We start from the raw sequence: 21,947 nt of genomic DNA on the forward strand, positions 1-21,947 counted from the left end.
ATCAAGACTGGACTGTGGAAATGGAACTATGGTCTGATAAGTCCAGACTGACCCTGTTCCACAGGGATGGGCCCATCAGGGCAGCTGTCAGACATGGACTGGACACCACAGAGTCCAGACCTGAACCCCACTGAGAATCTATGGGATGTGATGGAGAAGACTGTACACAGTGGTCCAACTCTACATCATTAGTATATGGCTTGAACCAAAAATGTAATTGCAACTATGTGGTGTTACATAAGATTATTGTAACGATGCCACTCTAAATCCATGTCATAAACGGAGCTAAAAGTTGTGTTGTATGGCGATGTTTTGGATTTAGTTACAGTAGGTTGTAACTATTCATGTTTGAGTTGAAAATAAATGTAAGAGAAATGTTTTTTAGGGCAGTTTTTGCAGTGATTTATCTACTGAAACTGAAAGATGTCCTTCAGCTTTGGCGTTGATAGTCCCATTTTCACTAAGATCACCAAGGATTGGAGTTACACAAACTTATACTTGAAATTCAAGTTGTATATTTGCATCAAAATGAGTGATATTTGCGCATTCATTGATAACTAAGCAAGTAGAATTACCCCCAATAATTATAGTGTGATTTTTTTTCACAAAATAATCCAGCTATAGTCAGTGATTCTGCAAGTACAGATGGGCAGAGATGGTGAAAGTCACACATTCTTTACTCCAGCAGAAGAACAGACACTTAAAAAAAGTAGTAACAAAAGCAGCACTGATTGAACATCTTCTTTAGTCAGGTGAAAGCTTTAAAATGTACCCAAAGAATAAAAGCAAAAAATAGTCCTTTATTTCTTGCTCCTGTTTCTGAACCATTTTGCTATGTTTCTCGCTATGCTATGTCTTTTTCATCTTGTTACATCCTCTATGTTGCTTGTCTGTGATGTGTTATTTGCACTCGTATGTAGGTTGAAATCTTGAAAGTATGTAAGGAGTAGAAAATATAGACGTTTGTGTTAAAATGTAGGGAGTAAAAGGAGAAAGTAAATATAGATGTAGATAGACGTGGAAATATGAGTGACAAATTAAAGCTTATTCCTCTAGATCTGATCTCAGGTGAGTTAAGATCAGATTTCTGTGGCCGTAGCAAATGATTCACACAATTTTCATACCTATCACATCATTCAATGAGCCCTTGTGTCCTATGCAGGGTGTCTGCAGGTCATTTAGCTCTCTTAAAAAAAAAAAAAAAAAAAAAAAAAAACTAAAATCCAATAATCTGAGTCTCAAAATTTGACTCGATTATGAAGATTACTTTCATAAAGTTGCACCAACTTCAGTCTTGCTGTGTAATGTAAAATGACTTAGGAAGGAACATTTCCAAAGTGAGGTGTTCTTTGGAAGAGATACACATAGACATAAAAAGCCAATAAAACTCCAAGGCACTCTCTGCTTAATTAAACAATTAAAATGCCTTTATTATCATGGCATATTCATATTAAACTCGATAAACAAACTCCGACACGTTCTGCTATTAAGCCTTTGTCACAGAGTTTTCTTAATGTCTCTTTTAAATGTGTTTGGGGAAAAATTTGTATTGATCACGCTATAACAAAACTACCAAATGAAGCCAACATGGAACCAATAACCATTAACATGAGCTGTGCAGCCTGGTCAGTGTTTATTAGAGGACACCCAGCTAGTATGACACCAGCTCTCATTAAACACAACAAGTTAAAATGATCTCTACTGTAGGTTAGAGCGAGTTCAATGAGATCTGGCTCCAGATCAGCACATTTAAGACTGAGATGAAACTCAATCAAACTTCACATATTATCATTGAGTATCTATATGATACAGTCTTTCACTATGATTTTTCTTCTTTATTTTTTGCCAATATGGACATGAAATAGGCTTTAGATTACATCCATAACAGCCTTAAAAGTTTTTTTTTTTTTTTTATCAGAAACCCATATAGAGATGGGGTTTGTCATCCTGGAATTCAGTGCTTTACTTTAATTTGTCACTTGTGTATGTGAACATTCTGGTATCCGGATGACTATATTATGTACACTTTGCACTTGATGTTATAAAAAGTCATAATATTTTTTCACAATTTGTTTAAGGTCAGAATCCCGTTCTTAATTTTTGCATGATTTTTTAAATTCTGACTCTGGCATTAAAAGCACTACATTGTAAACAGTGGAAAATTACTTCTCGGAAGTGAGTAAAAAATGTGCATTAACACATTTTAGCATTTAACATTTGACCTAGCACAAAAAATAATAATGCATATTAATCAATGTTACTGTTAGTCACTGACATATGCCAGGCTGCAAGAATAAAAAAAAAAGGTAATCCCATTTTTATGTAGTATATTGTTTTTTTGTGTTTTTGCATCAGAAAAATATGGTTTGTTTACATTACAAATATACAAACATGCCATTTAAAAGGTTAAAATCATGACAATTACTGAATATTTATTTTTGTTAGGCTCAAGTTGATGAAAGACAAAATAAAAGTGTAAAAAAGTTTAAAAAACAAACCATAAGAAAAGCCATAAGCACTGCACAGATTACACACTTTTGATGCGTAGGAAGGGCCTCTCTGGATTTCATTCCAACAGGATATGTTCACAAGAGCCTCCTGTCACTTTTCACACGATTTTTCTCATCAAATGGAGGATGTCAAACACAGCCATTACAGATAAATAGTAAATCTCAGTGTAATGTAAAAACTAATAAAAGTATGTGACTGTCTATGCTCATGCAAGTCTTTTAACCCGCCCTGGATTCATTTTCCACCTGCTACAAGCTCATTTGTAAACAATCCCTTCAACCCCGGACGATAAAATGGATGGATGCGTCTTCGTGGCCGTACACATTAACCGCTGCCTGTATGTACATCCCATAGTCACACGCTTACATGCATCATGTGACCAGCGTTTCCCAAGAGCAACTCTTACCGCCACTAAATTTTTCATCATTGATCTGATGTGATTTCCATGCTTGGCCGTCCCTCCACCCTGTCAGCTCCGTCTACATCATAGCTCGTCGTGGCCTAGGGGTGGGGGGGGGGGGTGTGAGTCGTCGTCCCCCCCCCCCCCCCCCCCCCCCGTCTGTTATCTCCCACCCTGCTTTAATAAAACCTCTACATGTCTTCAGTGTTGGGGAGTAACATGATGCATGTGATGGCCTTGTGTTATTAAATCACAAAATAAATGCAAGTGTAAAACATGTAAAGATCCAGCATGTAGATTTATGGAAATCTTTTGCAGCAGATAGTATGGAGGTTTTCATTACATTAGCAGGTCTTCTACCACGGAGCCCGCCATGTTTCTACAGCAACTCAGAGTGGACAAACTAAACCCGTTGTGATCATATTCCAACCTTAAAAATGATTGTGTTTTTCAAGCTTTTAATTTTAACAAAGCATGAATGTGTGGAAAAGACAAAAATGAATGACCCTAACACTGCGAGTGAGCTTTGTACAAGCATAGATGTAAAGTAGAGTTTGGAAATCACTGTTAAAAAGTCGCCGCCACCAAGACCGAAATACACCAGCTGACTGATTCTTCATTAATTGGATGATTATAAGACTGACTGACAAATAGAAGGAGGATCTGTTAAAATGAATGACGGAATTTAATGGATAACTTCAGACTTACACCCAGTAAGATGGCGGTAATACGGTAACGTCTTACAACAGTATATGTCTGATATCTCCTGTTAGATTTAATAAATACCAAGACTGAAACCATCCACTGACCTATACTTTACCAGCTATCATTATTTTCCCTTTTAGAGATAAAAGCTCTTTAAAGTTTTTAGGATCTGTACTTAAATGTACATGTATCCCACCTGGAAATTCAACAGTCTTTTCCTTCTAAGACTTATGTTTTTAGGACTTTTCCATTTCAGTACTTGGTAATTCTTCTACCTGTCAGCGTGTTGTGATGCAAGTGGATCAAAAGGACTTTACAGCTCAAGACAGTCCACCCTGCAATGCCCAGATTTTGTCCAATCACAGCAGTTGTTGGGATTTTAAATATGTGATTGACATCTGTAATTACCAATCACTGTTCAGATACCATCAGATGAGACCTGGATTTTCTCTGTGTCTCAATATTAAACTGCATCAGGTTGATCTATATTTTTATGTAGTGTTTTAATTTGGACTGAGAAAGCTGCAAAAAGAAGTGTATGTCTGTGTTTTCCCACTGATTTTGACTCTTGCAGCTTTAACATATTTGTTAAATACTGTGATTGAATCCCTAAAATGTAGATACATTAGTTCTAACATTTCTAACTCGTTAACTAGTCAGACCTATCCTGCTTATCTTGCACTCAAACCATCACAGAACACCTGACTTCAGCTCTTTGTCATCACAAATAAACCCTACCTTTGAATAAGCAAGTGGTCCAGTTTTCCTTCACATCCTCTGTAGTTTTTTTTTTTTCTTGTATGAACACAATAAAAGTCTTGAAATGCATTCTTAATGGTCTTAAAAGTCATAAATTTAAGCGGTTGAAGGCCTATAACGCTCATTGTGTTGGTGCTGAGTGTCCACTAGCGTAAAGTGCCATCAACACTCATCTGTTGGTTTCTTGTCGAAGCAGCAGTGTGTATGTGTTTTGGTGTAGCAGGTGTCGTGTAAAGGCCTTGATATATGACAGTGTGGGAGGCAGAGTCAGTACCCTTCAGCTTCTGCTCGGCCTCCCCTGATTGGAAGCTTTTGAAACGTCCTAATATCTGGCCGGAGCTCAGTGAGCGATGGCCAGAGCCAACCTGCTGATCTTAGCACCGGGTGCATTAGTTTGCCATAAAGAAGTAGTGATTGTGAGACGCGGCAGGCGAAAACATATGAGGATGAATGACACCGTATAAAAGCCAAGCTCTGTTTCAAAATCCATTAGAGAAGCGAGAAGTGCCCCAGCTCCAAACGCAGCAAAAAGCCCGTGCCCCACATCCTATACCGGAGTCCAACGGAGGCATGGATCGCAGATCACTCTTGCAGTTCCTCCGTTAACTGTCCATTTAATCAAATTTTTAATCAATGCATTAGTACATGACAGCTTTGAGGGGAGAAAAAGCATTCTTCACACGGTGCCAGATATTGGCAACCAAAGATAGGTGGGAGATGAATGCTGCTCATTTGGTGCTTAGATTGAACAAGTACTTTTTTTTTTCTTTTTTTTTACCCGTGAGTGTGTTGTGCACTTTCTTCTGGATTTTCATAGTGCAGACATGCGCAATTGTGTTTTCAGCGTATGTGTGTATGTGCTTCCATGAAAGCTCCAAACCCCCCCTGTGGCACTGCCTCCTAATTACTCAGATCTGCGCTCAAAGTGAAGAAATAATGAACGAGAGCTTTAATTATGCCTCCAGACAAAAGATCCCTGATGCTTCCACAACACCGCTGGCACGCTGAGACGGGTGAGGGCGAGTTAAACTGGAACCCTTTCTCCTCCCTAACACCGGTCAGCCTTGAGTACAGACCGAGCTCCAACCTGACACGATGCCGGAATGAGCCGACAGAGTTGGCGGAGGGGGAGGAGGAGGGGGGGAGTCAGTAAAATACACTCCCTGATTCTGACTTTTAAAAGCTTCATAGGTTTGTTATCTCTAACAGATATGACACAACCTTTAATTAGTGGGGATCCCTGAAGCTCTGGGCCTGAGATATAATCAGCGGACCTTTAGCGGGAGCACAACCCTCCCCTTTCAGGGTCCCCCCGGGGCGGGCTGATCGAGGCGTCCTCGTGCCCCCTCTTCTACAGCGGGGTTGGCTGGCACTCTGGAGATGCCAGATAATGAGGACGCCTGTCAGAGGGGCACTTCAAGGGTGCCCCTCCAAAGGCCTCGCTGCTTCTTAACAAAATCCAGCAGCACCACACACTGCTGCTTTGTTTTGCTCGTCTCCAGAGGGTTCGGTGGTGTGTCCAGCGAGGGTGGAGGGTTGTGGCGGTCGTGGCGACAGCGGTGGTGGGGCATCGATGAACCGCTCCGATCCCTGCTCCACAAAACTCCACTGATCACATCGGCGCCTCAGATGGACTAATTATACTTCACACTGAGACTAATGGAGAATATGACAGAGTGCAAGTTCCATATTTACTTTCATACATATTTACAAAGTTCGCAGCGGTGCATAATGTTGCATAATCTCCTGCGGTGCATGTTTTTGTTGTGCTGGTGGTCCTCAGCGTCCTGATGGGGGAGCTGTGTCCATTGCAAAGTGTAGAGTCCATTTACACTCGAACATCTTTACTCTGCATTTTCCCTGGCGGAATGTAACTAAGTAGTTTTACTCACTTAAGTACTAATACGACCCACTTTTACTGATATGTTTATACTCCTACTCTAGAGGGAAATGTAGTACTTTTAACATTACTAATTTTTTTTTTTTTTTTTTCTTTTATCTAAACCATACAGTATGTTTTAGGGCTGGGATTGGCTTCACATCAAAGAACTAAAACATGAACACACTCTTACATGTGTTTGTTGGTGATGAAAACAGAATAATATATAATATTTTAAAAGGATACACATTTCCCTATTCATACATACTAATGCACTTCATTTAAGTAAGATTTTGTATTGTGAACTTGTATTCCTGCTCTGATGTTTCTACTTATGTTTAATGATATGTTTAGTGATGGAAACTATATTTCTGTATGTCTAATCTGCATTCGATCTATATTTTAATATTTATACAAGTGTAACACACTAAATTTTGTGCAAATGTGTATTCAGTATCAGTATAAAACATGTATTAATGCACTCAATAATGTAAATCAAAGCAGTCTAAGGGTTTATTCATGGAAGTGTCACTGACAACATAGTAAAACACACACTATATGATATAAATGGATTTCGTAGGAATATCATTTGTTGATAAATGCTGTGATCAAGTAAACATGATTTACTATGGCTTCGTTGTGTTATAAAGCATTTGTTTTTCCATGTTTATTTGCTGCCTGTAAATACTACACAGAAGTTCTACCTATTGGATAAAACCCAGCACAATGAGAACAAAAATGTCAGTGAGTAGACATAAAAAAAGTAATGGACTGGCCTTGAGTATTGAAGTGGAAGTACTCAAGTCTTTTACATGGGTGAAATCAATATCACCATGTAAACATTGTCGTTAGCCAACATTCATACCTTTAGAAGTGCAAAAGTACCAAAAGTAAAAGTGGAGACTAATATTGCAGAATATTTATATTTAGCTTTGCTATTGAGAACCTGAATCTGCAAAGTAAGTAAAGAAATTTCAATAAATGTAAAGTGTGAAAAAAGACACTGGTCCACACTGCCTTCAGATTAAAAATGATGAAAGTTTACTAAGTTTGAGTCACTAATAAAGAAAAATTCAGTCCAAATGTTGGTTGGCTGTAGTTTCCAAGATACAGTCTTGGGTCAAAATATGAAATTGTGAGAATTAATGTTAGAATGTATTTTAGAATCAGAAAAGCTTTATTGTCTGTTGTGACAGAAAATCATTTTAGCCATCGCTCATAAAACAAACAAGCACAGCACAGAAACACACAATGCCTAAAAACCTAGTGAGATAAAAGAATACTGAAACATAAATAGTTTATACAGAGTTCAAGTGAAACTCTAAAATGTGCAACGTGGTAAAGTCCAAAGGAATGTTTGTCTCAGAGCAAAATACTGTCTGTACATTACAGTATATTCACTTTACAAGTTCTTAATAGTGGAACATTTATAAATCTAATGGATAAATGGACATAAACCAACATATATGTGTAATAACACTTTATCATATACATTGAAAACATCAGATAATCAGCACTTTGGTCATTTGTTTCCCATTTCATCTCATAAAGGTATGTAATATTAACACATTTAATCTCTGAGGCAAAAAAAAAAAAAGGTAGACCAGTGTCATCCTTTTTTGAGACATAACACAGAAAAAGTGTGAAAACCTGACATTGGTAGTTGAGTGGATGCACTTAGTTACGAATCACCTGTGATGTGGATGGTCCCTCTTCCATCAGAGTGATGGGAGTTAAGGGAAATAAACAGTCATCGCTTATGATGATTAGTGCGAGTGCACCAATATTGATCAGCGGTCATACGATAAACAGCGGAGAACAGGAATGTGCCGCCAATCGTTTGGGCCCTATTAGTCGCCGCTTGTATTGGCTTTGATTATTGCTGACTGAGCTCCCTCTGCATGTGATGGCTTTTTACTGCTAGAACTGCTGCTTTCAACCCTTTTTTTTGGTTTTTTTTAAAGGACACGTTAAAATAATAGATGCTCCACCGATTGGAGTACCAAAAAACTGCATTTTAACTCCTGCAACTCCTTGAATGAAGTGGCACTCATTGAAGTCCTGCCTTGGAGGGTTAATCCAGAGCAGATCAGACCAGCAGGGCTCAAAAGACAGACATGACAGTGACAGTGATGATGATGGTGATTGTGGTAATAATGATTATGCTGATTATTACAGGGCTGCCACACTGATGTGGTGATTGCGCCGCAAGGAAGAAACAGAAGAAGACAAAGGGCGACAGCAACAAAAAACGACAAGAATGATAGTAATTAAGATCACTTTTAATTTTTTTTTTTTTTTTCATTTCGGGTGATCGCGTCTCAGCCAGTCGCAGCAGTTGTTGATCTTTCTTTAATTGGTAGAACAGCAGTGCGAGGAGTTAACTGAGGATATATCTCTACCGCGTTTGAGGGCTTTGATTTCACATGACAAAAAGAAAAAGGCACCGTTGAGAACATTCCAGCATCTCCCTTTGAAGGGAGTGATCTGCCAGTGCTCATTTGAATTATTAACTGGCTGAGAAAGACAGACAGACAGACAGAGGGTGGAAAAAAGAGAGAGTAAAAGAGCGGGAGACAGGCGCGATAGATTCCCATCTTTAGCAGGCAACACCAAACCGTTCAGATGCTGCTGGTGACTGATCTTTGCATCAAACACTGGAGCCAATTATCCAGAATGAGACTGTATACGGGCAGTAAAGATGGCTGCCAGCGGAGGTGAGCGCTTATTTGACTTACTGGTGTTTTATTAGTCAGGGTTTTTCTTTTCGTGCACTTGGTGAGATACAAGTTTGGATGTGTAATTACAGGTCAGCCGCTCCCCCCGCTGCCTGCTGGGAATTATTTAATCTGCAGAGGGGGAAGTCCCAGAGTGAGTTAATTCTCCTCTATGGTCATATTGTGTCTCCCACAGCAAGACTCTCTTATTACTGTCAGCACCAAAAGTACTGAACTCACAAAGACGATGCACCTGCACAAAGACAGGAAACAAACGCTCCAAATGCTCCCCTGATAATCAGACCCAACGGCCGCTGGTGCTTCATGTCGGCCGTTTACTGACTGTGACTGATGCACATGTCCCGTCTGGCATTTAGGAGGTGGTTAGTCAAAAGAAATACGCTCATTTTAGGGTTGTTTTATTTAGGCTATGTGAGCTCTACAGAGGGTCACATAAACTTGACTAAACCCAAGTTGATAGTTTGGTCCGACTCTTTTTCCTGAGGCGTAAAAAAAAACTACATAAACACAGATCACAGCCTGCAAAATAACCTTATATCTGCTCAGGTTTAATCCATTTTTGTGTCCAATTTTCTGTCGCCATGTTTCCGTGTTTACCCCATTTTTAATCTTGCCTTCAAATCTGATTGGCTCTGTTATTCATCCAGCTGGGAAAATGCCCAAAGTGTGCTTAAATTCAAAGCAAAAATGAACAATAGGCAACAACTGAGAGATGTGTAATCATTGAAACATGGAGTATTTTAAGTAACAATGAAAAGTGTAAAAAGTGTGTGCTGTTGTATTTTTGTCCAATGAGACGTGCAGGAAACAGTCATTTGTGTTAGAGATCATTTTTATGATTGTTGGTACCAATGTGCTTTTTTAATCTTTTAATGTGTCAAAATTTGTAAATACCAACAGATCAATATCCATATCAAGTAAGTTACATACAATATATGTGGTTGAAGAATATGCCCCGCCCACAGCATCATCTGATTGGTTGCACATAAGCTTGTCCATCACTGAAATGATAAAAGAACGTCGACTGGTAACCCTTTATTTGCATCGACCATGAATAAATACTGTTAATATGGAATTTAAAGCTACAATTTGTTAAAAAAAAAAAAAAAAAAAGTTAAATTGCAATTAATGGCAACTGACTGTCGACTAGAGAATTATTCGACATCTATATTTTGAGTGTAAAAAAGCTCAAATTCTATGTTTCGAGCCTCTTAAATGTCAATTAATTCCTCTTCTGTGACTCTAAACACTGAATATATTTGGATTATTGACATTTTTAGTTTTGGAGGCATGTTCACTGTTATCTGGCATTTTACAGCCCAAACAATCAATCGATTCACTAAGAAAATAATGAAACAATTAATTGACAATCTGAGCGTTGGTTGCAGCTCATGGAAAGAAAATAAGAAAAATATGATTAATTTCCTTCATAATGCATGCACAAACAGTTGAAAAAGACGACCTCGACAACCAAACAGTTATAGTTGGGATTTCAGATGTCGTTTCTGTTAACATTTCCACTTTTACGATAAATGTCTCACTTCCAAATTGTCTAGATTTGATAAAACCATGTGATTTTAGTCGTACTAAAGAGCCCACTGATGGAACAAAGTCACGTTGTCGAGTCTCTTTTTGCATCCTCTTTCAAAGAAATATCAAACAGAATTAATGAAAAAATACATTAAAAGGTGGCCGCGAGTTGCTTTAGCTAGTACAGTTTAACACGCTCCGCAGGATGGACATTTACAGCCGAGTAGAGCTGAAGGAGGATGTCGCGCGCAGGCCCGGTTCTGTTTCAACACACTTTCTTTTCCCTTTTGCTTCGTGCATATATACAGTATCTTCTATACATGCTGTACAGTACATGTCCTTGAGTATGCGCACACACACGCAGACGCAGGGGAGGGAGGCAGCGTCGGCCACCGGGAGGGGGGGGGGGCGTGTGTTTATGTGTGTGTTTGCGGGGTGGGGGGGCTGCAATTAAAAGGCAGCATGCAGTGTCCCACGAGGAGCTAATGCCCAGGATCAGCTGTTCTAATGTCATTCACATCCCCTCTGTTATTCAGCCGGCCCCGTTTGATGTATGAATCCACCGGGGACTTCATCAGTAACCCCCTCCCCTCCACCACCACCCCCACCACCACCACCACCACTACCACTACCACCCCTCAATGTTACCACCATACCCCCACCCTAACCTACCCAACCCCCTGTCGGCTCTACAACCCCTCCTCCTCCATCCTCCTCCTCCTCGGCTTGCACAGAACCTCCCCTTCTGTGTCTGAATGCTTATGTTGGCTTTTATCACGCTCAAAGTAAACAGAGTCGCGGCACGGGTAGTGAGCGAGAGACCTTTAGAGAGAGAGAGAGAGAGAGAGAGAGAGAGAGAGAGAGAGAGAGAAACGGGGAGAGAGAGAGTGAGAGAGAGAGAGAGAGGAGAGAGTGATAAAGGTGGAACATGCACATTGTCTGCACAGCGCTCGCCTCCCCGCTACATCTTCAATAGAGACACAAAAGCCAGCAAAAGGGAAATTTAAGAGGCAAGAGGAGGCAGAAGAAAGGATCCGAAAACAGAGAGAGAGAAAGAGTGAGTGGGAGCGAGCGAGCCAGAAAGAGAGAGAGAGAGAGGAAGAAAGAGTAGAGCGAAAGGATCTCCCTGCTAAATGCGCAAAGCGTCCCGTCACCCCACGCTGAGCTCCATGGCCAACTCCGGCTGCCTGCTGCTCTCCAGCTCCGGGATGCTACCTCACTCGCTCCAGTGTCCCCCTGCCTTCCTCTACCTGCCCGAGGTAAGACTGAATCCAGCTCGCTTCTTCGCTTCCTCGCTCTCTTTCTCTCTCCCCCCCCCCCCTCCTCCTCCTCCTCTCCTCTTGTTCGTCTTCTTCTTGTTCCATCCGTCCCTCGTTCATTCCTCCGCGCGCTCTTCGGCGGCACGTGATAGCATCGCATTGGCTTTGTGTTGAGTACTTTCACCCCCCCCTCCTCCCTTAACCCCTGACCCTCACCCTGGCTTTGTGAGGAGAAAGACAGCGAATAGAGAGGAGGAGGTGGGCAGAGGGGGGGTCAGTTCTTTAATTTTATCCTCTTAGCCATCCTGTTCTTCATTTCCTCCAGTCTTCTTCCTTCGTCTTCTCCCCCTCCTTTCCCCGCTGAAATTAAAGCAATGAATTAGCGATAAGCGTGACGTGGGACCACGCAGTGTTTGTGTACATCACTGTCTCACCGCCCTCAGAAATGTTTTCTCGGTCAGTTTGTGTTTATATTTTCATCACTCCCCTGCTGTAAAGATTATTTAACAGTCGGGCAGCTTTAAAAATGAAACATCCTCACTTCTTTGTGTTGACTTTTTGTGAAGCTGAAGGATGAGAACTTCTTTTTTTTTCTCTTCTTGAACTGCTTCTTTATTGGCAGTTTGTTCTCAAGTGAAAGTCTCAACATGTTACCTAATCTGACCCCAAACTGGAGCTCCTCAACATCTAAAACTGGCCCCTAAAGTGTGGATCTGAGAGCTGGGAAGCCTTGAGGAATAATAGAGGAAAATGTGTGAAGTCACATTACTGCAGAAATTGATCAGTTTCAGCTTCTTTTACTTAATGAAGTGAAATTGTGTGTGTGTGTGTGTGTGTGTGTGTGTGTGTGTGTGTGTGTGTTTTAAGCTTTTCGTTTATTCGATACTGATTTGAAAGATGTTTCACTTGGTAAAAGCATTTTGTTTTGGATGGAAGAAAATTGCCAGCATTAGAATATAATGCTAAAAATACACAGTGCATTCAGACTTTGAAATTACACTAAAAGCTTCTTCATTTATTGTGAAATTTGTCTCATTTCACTGCAAGCTCTCTTCTGCACCCCTTCATTTTTCTAATGGCGATCACCACCGAGTGACAACACTTTGAATAATTATACATCTCTGCAAATGAACATTGATTTTCCTTTTTTTTTTCCCTTTTTGTTTTTTGTCCTCCTCCTTTGGAAATTGATTCTGTCACTGATCCCCTTGTTTGGTGAAACCTGAAGACTGCAATTTTCTGAAGGGAGGTAACAACAAGGTGACTCTTAAGAGCCTGTGTGCCTGTCTATCTGCTGAATTATTCACGTGTTTTAATTCAGCGAGTTGGGAACAGGAGAGCTGTTAGTGGTGGGATAGTGGGAGGTGGGGGTGAGGGGTTGTTCAGCTTCCAATTCAGTTTTTACTAGCAGCAGCTTGTGTTGCAGTAACTGAGTGTGATACTGCAGTGATTGAGGGGAAATAACGGCGAGGCTGCCCGCAATGGAAACTCCTGCTTCCTCATTTTCAATCCTGTCCCTCCCCCCCTCCTCCTCCTCCTCACCCCCTACACCATCATAGTAATGACTCTCACCCCCCTCCCACCCATCTGTCCAGAGCGGGCACACCCCACCCACCGTCCAGCCGGCCGGGGATGGAGTGGAAGGCATGTGGACGACCAGGTGCAACCAACACACACTGACAACAAGGGAAATTCTTCTTCTTGCACTGAAATCATGCAGGGAGATGAGTTTATTTTGTCAGGAAGTGTGACTTATGGTTTCAGCAGCATCTGAAATTAGCATAATTTATCACCTCATGTTGATGATCAGGAACAAATTAGGACATGTTTAGAATTTAATGTATTTAACGAGAAAAAAAGAATCCTTTAAAATATCTAAATTTCTATCTTTCAGTATCATTTTGCGAAGATGTATTCAATATTCTCATATCTTAAATTTCAGTTGTAGAAATCGCGGTGCAGTACACCGATACATCGAGATTAATGTAACTGATATAAAAACAATTCCCATAAAAAGCGAAAAAAGCAGAAAGTGTGTGTTTATTTTCTGCATTGCTGTGTGAGTTTTAAGGAATTTGACAATTGAGTAACAGTAAAAATAAAAAAGTCTGAGCTTAGAGACTCTTTAACACACACACACTGACTGGAAGACAAGAAAATGTTTTTAAAGTGACTGCATATTTTTATAAAAATATTGATATTTGGCAACAGTGAATGTGATAATGTATCACAAAAGGATCGCAGTACGATAAATTCCTGTGTCTGTGTGTTGTTCTACACCTATTTGTGTTCACAACATGCTGTGAAAAGCTTCTTTCCACCAGTCGAAATGTGAGTAAACTGAGTTTTAGGTGGGTTTACCTTCCACTACATCCATCCAAATCCTGCGGATGGACAGTAAGCCTCTTCAGGTGGTGCTGTGTGTGCGTGGTCATGTGTGCATCTGAGGAAGATGCCTTTAACAGTCAGACACAAACCGCCAGATCTCTAAACTTCCTGTGTGCTGTTTTCATAAACCAGCCGTTTATTTAAACCTCTTTAATGTAGCAGTGGCTCTTGTTCTTTTCCTTTTTCCCTCCGTCTCTCTCTCTCTTTGCGGTAAATCCTCGCCCTGCAGCACCACGAGGGGAAACAACCCTGTGAATCACACTGTGGCCGCCGTCTTTCCCCCTCCATCTCCATCCCTTTCCTCCCACATCAGCCATCCTTCGCAGGATGCTGCCATCCACCCCCCCCATCCCCCTCCCCCTCCTCACATCCCCTCGCCACAGTGCAGGGCTGCAGCGTCGGCTCGTGTAAGATGACAGCCAGAGAACAGAAGGGGAATAGATTGAGGTGATAGCCTCTGCCTCACAGTTTGTTTGCATTTCAAATAAGACACTGTATTAAGTTGGGCTCCGAACAGCTTTGCTTATTATGTGTGAACATGGCGCTGCATGATATCACAGGAAGACAGGAGTTTATTACATAAAAGATTAGCGAAGCATACCTTGCCTTTATTTATGTGCAGCAGTGTTTGGGTGTGTGTTCCCAGGCAGTTTGCTTTGATGCTCTTTGTAGTCGGCTGCAGCGTGGATAAATCCCGGCTAAATGTTTGTTTTCATTAACACAAGGAGAGACTCCCTGCGGTGTGGTGGGAGAACTGTGGGCTTCTGATTACAAAAAAAAGTGGTGGTATCACAGCGGCGCTGAAGGGCCGTTCCTCTTCTCGACAAGGGGAGAGTTCCTTTACCACATGGGGTGCCGGCTTCATCCTTCCGCAGGATGATGTCACTTTTCTTCTACCGTCAATTTGTATTGTAGAGGCTCATTTCGTGAGTTATGGCGCTGGATATTGAGGGAGTTATGAATTACAGTGTGGTGAGGCTTTTACGGGATGCAATGCTCACCGCTGTAGGCCTGCATTAAAGTATAAATATATTTATGGTACAAGCCGAAGCTGACGGGGTAGCTCAGGTTTGCTTATGGTAGTTAGTAGCTGTCTTCAAAGCCATAAAAACATGGCATCTCATGGATTTTCTATTTACCAGGCACTGGGTGGGCATATGGCAACGCTCGTAAATGTAACTCTATTATCTAGGACGATGCTGTTGGGTGGGAAGCAGGGTGTTACTTATGTCTAAAGAGGAAAAAGCAGCAGTTGTTATTGTCTTCATGTCACATCTCTCTCTGTGTCTCTGCCTCGGACTTATCTCCAGATCTGCCGTTTTCTAAAATTGCCTTCCTTTGATTTGTAATTGGATTTTCTATCATGGCATTCCTCTGTGCTGATGTGGATTGTTATTGTTGCATGTATTGATTTCTTTTTTGTGGCTTCTTTGGTCGGGCTGTTTTGAATTTCCCCCTTAACTGTACACGGCTTCGGTATCGTTGTAAATGGTTAGGTCACCTAGAAGAGGCGATCCTTTTATGTTGGTGGATCCTGGGAGGAATTGCCCGGGATCTCTGGTTTCAGCGGCCTCCTCCTCCTCTTCCTCCTCCTCCTCCTCCTCCTCCTTCTCATGCTGAGCTCTTTTCTATGACTGTACTGACTCCCTCCCTCGTCACACACACAGATACCTCTGGTTAAAGGCGAGGGAGAGGACTGGGAATACTCGTGACACACTTCCCCCACGGTTCAGGCCTTGATCCTGCCTCCCAAAGCGCCACTATTCACGGCGACTTTAGATATCGAAGGATTCAGGTTGGCGGTCTCTCGGGATCGGACTAATGCGAACCATGCAGAGAAGGCTCCTTCCTGGGGGATAATTATTGTAGGCCAAGCTGTACTATTGACAGCTGTAAATGGAGATGCTGTCTGTAACTGGGGAGGCCTAATAGGTTTTTGTCCCTACATGGGCTCTCGTTAGGCCTGTGTGGGTGCATCGGAGATGAGTTTGAGAAATGAGCCGCGGCCTCGCTGGGGACTCGGAGAGACTGCCACCCCCTCCACACCACCTCCCCCTGACCTCCAGGGAGGGGCGGGTGTTAACACATAGGTTCATTCCACACTTTTACCGTTCATATTTTGAAAGTCCACTGGTGCGACGTATTTTTCTTACTGTCAGCAAATCCCATGAAAAGCCCAAACCCAAGACGGAATTGATCAACTAACAAGTGTGTGCATCCGCAGTGTGATGTATGTTCCTCCTGTATCTACAAACTATTGAAAACACATCAGTGGACACACACATTGTGGTTTACACCGATGAGGTCCAATGTACAGGCTTTTCCTGACCATTGCAAGGCTGAGGCTGCTACCCAGGATAAATTCATTTAACAACTATGCGGAAACTGACAAATCAGGGTGAAATAACTCTTTTTGCTTTTTGATTATTTTTTTAACTCGCAAAGACCCAAAAGTATCTGCTAATCCAAAATGTTTAATAACTTTTGCTCCACTAATCCTATCAATACAGTGAAATTCAGGTAAAATTCAGTTTCTCAGCTTTTCAGAAGTATCACATGTCTTTTTTAGATGCATCTATAGTCCCTGTAGTGAGCACAGAAACACCACGGTCTACTGCATCATTGGTTACCAATAAAACCCATGTAGTTTGACAAATGACAGTGGTTGCAGATGCTTGTTTTTATGTAGAATTAATGATATATTTTACTGACAATGTCATGTTTTCTTCAGTTTTCTGTTGTGATATAATGAACTTTGTATTTAAACAGTTGTTATGAATCCAATCTACATGAGCAGTGAATTAAATTTCGGAAAATATCTGATTTTCATTGGAAAAATGTAAAAGATAATATAATATATGGTGATAAATCACTTAATGGTTAAATATAGAGGAAAAAATCATTTGGAAGTCAACACAAAAAATACTTCTAGGTCTTTATGGCTTAATCTGTTTTAGCTCTTGTAAATGTGTTTGAAAAAATTACGTTTTCTTACCCTGCTTATTCACCTACATCCTCAAACTGGAACCCAAACAGAACCTAAACTTCAGATAAACAAGTGAATACCCCATAGACTGTTCTGCTGCAGGACCACAGCACAATATGTAGATTAATACGCCACTGGAAATAGTCCCCTGCACAGTCACTACACCTCTGTTTGTTTGATGATCACTCATCTACCAAGTATTGCATCTGATATTTAACATTTTTCCTGTTTTCTAATATAATAAATAATTTTAAAATCTGCTGCTTTGGCCTGATGCAGCCATCTCACCCCTGATTGGTTAAACATCACAAGCACTTGCCAATCAGCACTTGAATAAGATATATATTAATCATTAAAACTTAACTTCAATGCTTTAATATGTGAAGCAAAAATAAAAATAATATTTCAATTTGATCACAATCTTTACAAAAGTGGATTTTTTTTTTTTTTTTTTTTGGGGATTTTCTCTCATAGTGCACCAAGACAAGGGTGAAAAAGTTGAAATTGTATCTGGTAAACTTGTTCAGGTCGAGTACCCAAATAAAGCATTTATTCACTTACTAACTTATTTATCATCCCTGCAGTTCATTGTCAAAACTGACTATAGTATTGTTCAAATACTGACTTTCTTTACTTGATTTGACAGCCATGTTTTTTTTTGGTTTTTTTTTATTATTCTCCAACTTGGCCCCAAGATTCTAATGCAAATATGTGTTGGTTGCAAATAGCATATATGAGTTTCTGCTCCGAAAAGAAATATTGTATTTTCAAGTTAAAGCTGTACATTCATGATTATCCTAAAGGTTCAGTCTGATACAGAGAAAACAGACACAGACTTTTCATATTCTTCAGATATTTGACACTGAGGAAAATAAAAACTAACATCCACTTATAAATCAACAAGATCTCAACACCGTAAACATTTGTTACATCTGTTTTCTCAGGCTATCTAATTTTTCTCTGTCGTGCGGTTTTAGATAAATGCTGTATTTGAAATATTTCCATCACATCACAAAGCGGTGCCAGCTTTGGTGTTTCTCAGTCAATTTAGTCAAGCACAATTCACTCAGATTCAATCAAGCACAAATCAAAAAAAAAGAAAAAAAAGAAAAAAAAAACCTTAAAACCCAATTTCATGGGCTCTGGAATGTACCTCTCAATATGTTCTATGTTTTGGTGTGAAATCATTCCGAGTCTCTCTCGCCGCTGTTCAGCTGTTTTGTCCCTTAAACAGCTGATTCATAGCAGCATAACAAAGGCGGAGGGACTGATTGAAATGTTTTCTCACTTTTCTCTGCCCCGGAGGAGAATTGTAAATCACAGCTCAGTCGTTTATTTTGAAATTTCATTTGGTGTGTGAGCGAGTGCTGCCTTGTTCTTCACAGAGACTTCACAGTCAGACTTGTGTGTGTTTTTTTTCTTAAGGCTACCCACCGTCTTACTCCACTAGACCTTTGTAAATGGAACAAAATTAAATTTGTTCCTTGTACAGAAGAATGGCACAAACAGTGCAATAGATTTACTCACCAACAAAGGTTTTCCGCTGGGTGTATTTTTAATGTGAGCGTGCACATTTGAGCATACATATGTATATTTATTTGTCTCCCTGTGAGGGATGCTTGTCGTCTGTAGGTGGATGCTTGCAGGGCTTTGCATGCACAGTGCTGTGCAGTGCATCAATAAATGTGTATTTACATTTTGCCAATAATGCTAAATATCCTGCAGTCATTAATGTTGAGCGTTAGCCTGGAGTGCTCCTGTCTATATTCTGGACCTATAGTGTCAGTGAATTAGCATTCACAGTGCTGCTGATGCTAATATACTCCACTTCTGGAAAACAAAGCTGCAGTTGCAGATGTCCTCACCTCACAATAATTACAGAGCTTTTTTGAGAAGGAAGCAAATTTCAGATGAAGTAATGAAGCTTTTAATTAGCATCCATTCTCAACCTTCACTTCTGCTAAACACACAGGAAACTTTGCAGGAATGTGGCTTTTATTTTTCACTTTATTCATGTGACACACAAACCGTTCGACTATAGAATGTTATGAAAAATGAGGAGGCGCACGAGAACTTTACTTCATTAAAAACACTGGAAACGTATGGAATTAATTGAGATCCTTTGGATTGAAGATGAATAAACAACCAGGGAGAGAAGTACAGGGAACAAACTGCAATTACTCCCTTTGTTTACTTTTCCTTTTTGGGTATTTTTAAAAATCTGTAATTATATTTTTATCTAAGTACATTTATTTTCAGGCGTTTCCCCCTTATTTTAAATGTGTCATTACAGAGTAAATGAAAAAACTGTACAAGAGATCACATGATCCTAAACTCTGCATCCAACATCCACAAATGAATTTCACATTTATCTGTTTTAACAGTTTTTATTGGTTTTGCTTCAAATTGATCTTTAATGTTGCATTTGTGTAAATTCAGATTCCTACCAAACATTAAATCTTAAGCGACATCTATAGCAGATGTGTCATTCTGGCTGGGGAGAATTTTACTTTTACTTTCAGTGAAGTAACAGTACTTCAACTGGAGTGAAATAATGATTTAACAGAACTTTTTACACCTCTGTAAACAACAGATCCTTCATGCCTGATGATAGCCCTTGCCAGTTTTTGACACACGGGTCATTATCACTCATGCATCACACATTTCAGTCAGTAATCTAAAGCGCTCAATGTCATTATCTGGCCCAACTTATCACAGAACTAATTAGTGCGTTAGGTGATAGCTGCATTTCCACAGTGGTTCAGATAAAGGCTGATGTTGTAGACGTGGTCGGCGGCGGCGGTGGCCTTGTTTCCCACACACGCTGCAGTTAAAGAACGTCCACTCGCCTTTCCCATCTCTGCTCGTGCTCTGTTCGCTTCAGCGCTCCTTCAGGCCAAACGGAGTCGGCAAGTGAGCCGAGCCGAGGGGGCCGGCAAGGGGAGAACGACAAGACACACGACACAACACCTCCCTGTCTTTACACTGCGGGAGCTCTCACATCACACACACTGCTGCTACACACACTCCTACACACGCATACAGTTACAGGAGGATAAAGACAGGAGGATAGCCTCGCAGGAGAAACCTTTTTTTTTTCCCTGAGAATATAATCTGTCCTGAGGTTTTCTATTTCTGCAAATGGCACGCTAAAATGCTTAAGCAGCCAGACCAGCTTGAGTCCAATTATTTCTTTACTGCAGTATCTTAGCCAGCTGTGATTATTATGTTTATAATGTAGTGTCACTCTCACACTGTCCTTCAAGCATTCTCCTCTCAGCAGGATCCTCTCAAATGAGACGTATTACCCTGTGTGCTGAGTTAACAGAGTGGCCGTACAAGTGAAAGCAAAAAAAAAGAGGAAGCTATCACAAGCCATTAAAAGCACTGCACCTTTTTATCACCAGCGGCTTAATGGCAGTGGTGAACAGCAAAGCATTATTACTGCTTCTCCTTGTGCTCCTGCAAGGCTGTTTTCTCCACTGCCGGAAGACACGCTGCTGCTGCTGCTGCTGCTGCTGCTGCTGCTGCTGCTGACAAATAGATCTCCAGGCAAACACTGGAATTTGGTTTTTCAAAAGGTCATTATCCGTCTTCATCGGCGCAGCAGCAGGCGGGCAGGCACGTTGCATGGGGAACCAAGTTTTGAGGAAATTATTGCTTATTTTCCAACAGAAGTTCCCCCTTCGTCTTGATCCCGTGATTTATTTTTTTTAAGAGATGCATCTGTAAAGTGTGTTTGACTATTAAGAGGCACCCTGGGTCACCCGCTAAAGAAGATCAATATTTGAACTATGCTGTTGTGGGTCAGCATGTATGAGTATATAAAATTAAATGGGGCTTGAAATTGATTTCAAGTTCTCCTTGAAAAAGTCTACAGGTATTCTGAAATGAAACCACGAGTAGACACGCCACAGAGAGGAGATGACCTCCACCCAGGCAGATTCATAATTGTTTTTGTTTCTCCAAATTAAATGAGCCCTTTTATTATTATTATTATTTCTCCATTGCGGAGGTGGGGGTCCAAAATTGCCAGTTATGGCACGTTTGTTTTTAGAGACCTGAAGTAATATAAAGTAATGGCCGTTATTCTCAGCACATCTCCACTGGTGACTCCCTTTGAGCGCCGTGAAACACATGAATATAGGACGGACCCCTTTGTTTTAGTTAATCTCAGCTCTGTGTTGCAACAACAGCAGGAGAGAAAGAAGTAGCTCAGACCCAGACTTTTTTTCCCTTCCTTGCGGGCAACCAAACAGGTATCCAACTGATTACTCTGCTTCTCGTTGGCTAATCGGTAAGAAACGAGAGAAGCGCGTGTAATTTAGCCCTCCTCCTCCTCCTCCTCCTCCTCCTCCTCGTCTTCCTCCTCACTTTTCCCCTTCTCAGACGGTGAGTCTAAATATCACTGCTTTTTCTCGCAGCACTTTGTTAGTGGAACACGCCTCTGTGTTTTTCTAAAATCATCTATCAAGGTGAGATCTGTGGGAAAGAGCAGCGCCTCGGGCTTCCTCTCCGTGTGCTTATGAGGTTTTATTAGGTCCCACAGGACCACTGCTTTGGTGTGTGTTAAAAACAAATGGAACTTACAAATTACAGATTACAGCCTCCGCAGGCTCGTGCGTCGGCCTTCGACTGTGTGTGTTTGTGTGGAAACGGATGCAAGTGTGGCCAGTTGATGAAGAAACATGTCTGTGTGTGTTTATGTGTTTGTGTTCAGCCCTGCTGCTGCTGAGGGCTGCATTAGTGATGAAGAGGTGGGTATGGAGGGAGGGGCCAACAGGCGCAAATG

The 21,947-nt window shown here is 41.0% G+C and overlaps 1 protein-coding gene across 2 annotated transcripts in view; it reads left to right on the forward strand.

Moving 5' to 3' along the window:
• LOC115423903 (RNA binding protein fox-1 homolog 3-like) overlaps positions 1 to 21,947 on the forward strand; it is a 716,495-nt gene that overhangs the window by 595,055 nt on the left and 99,493 nt on the right. The window contains exon 1 of one of the 2 annotated variants that reach the window (XM_030140919.1): positions 11,328 to 11,781. The exons of the other annotated variant lie outside the window; for it this stretch is intronic. Within the exon in view, the coding sequence (XP_029996779.1) occupies positions 11,656 to 11,781 (126 nt within the window). The 5' untranslated portion in view covers positions 11,328 to 11,655. Of the gene's footprint in view, positions 1 to 11,327; positions 11,782 to 21,947 lie in introns of those variants that run through there. 2 annotated transcript variants of the gene reach the window in all.

The sequence above is a fragment of the Sphaeramia orbicularis genome, chromosome 8 (assembly GCF_902148855.1).
Source record: "Sphaeramia orbicularis chromosome 8, fSphaOr1.1, whole genome shotgun sequence".
Lineage (NCBI taxonomy): Eukaryota > Metazoa > Chordata > Actinopteri > Kurtiformes > Apogonidae > Sphaeramia > Sphaeramia orbicularis.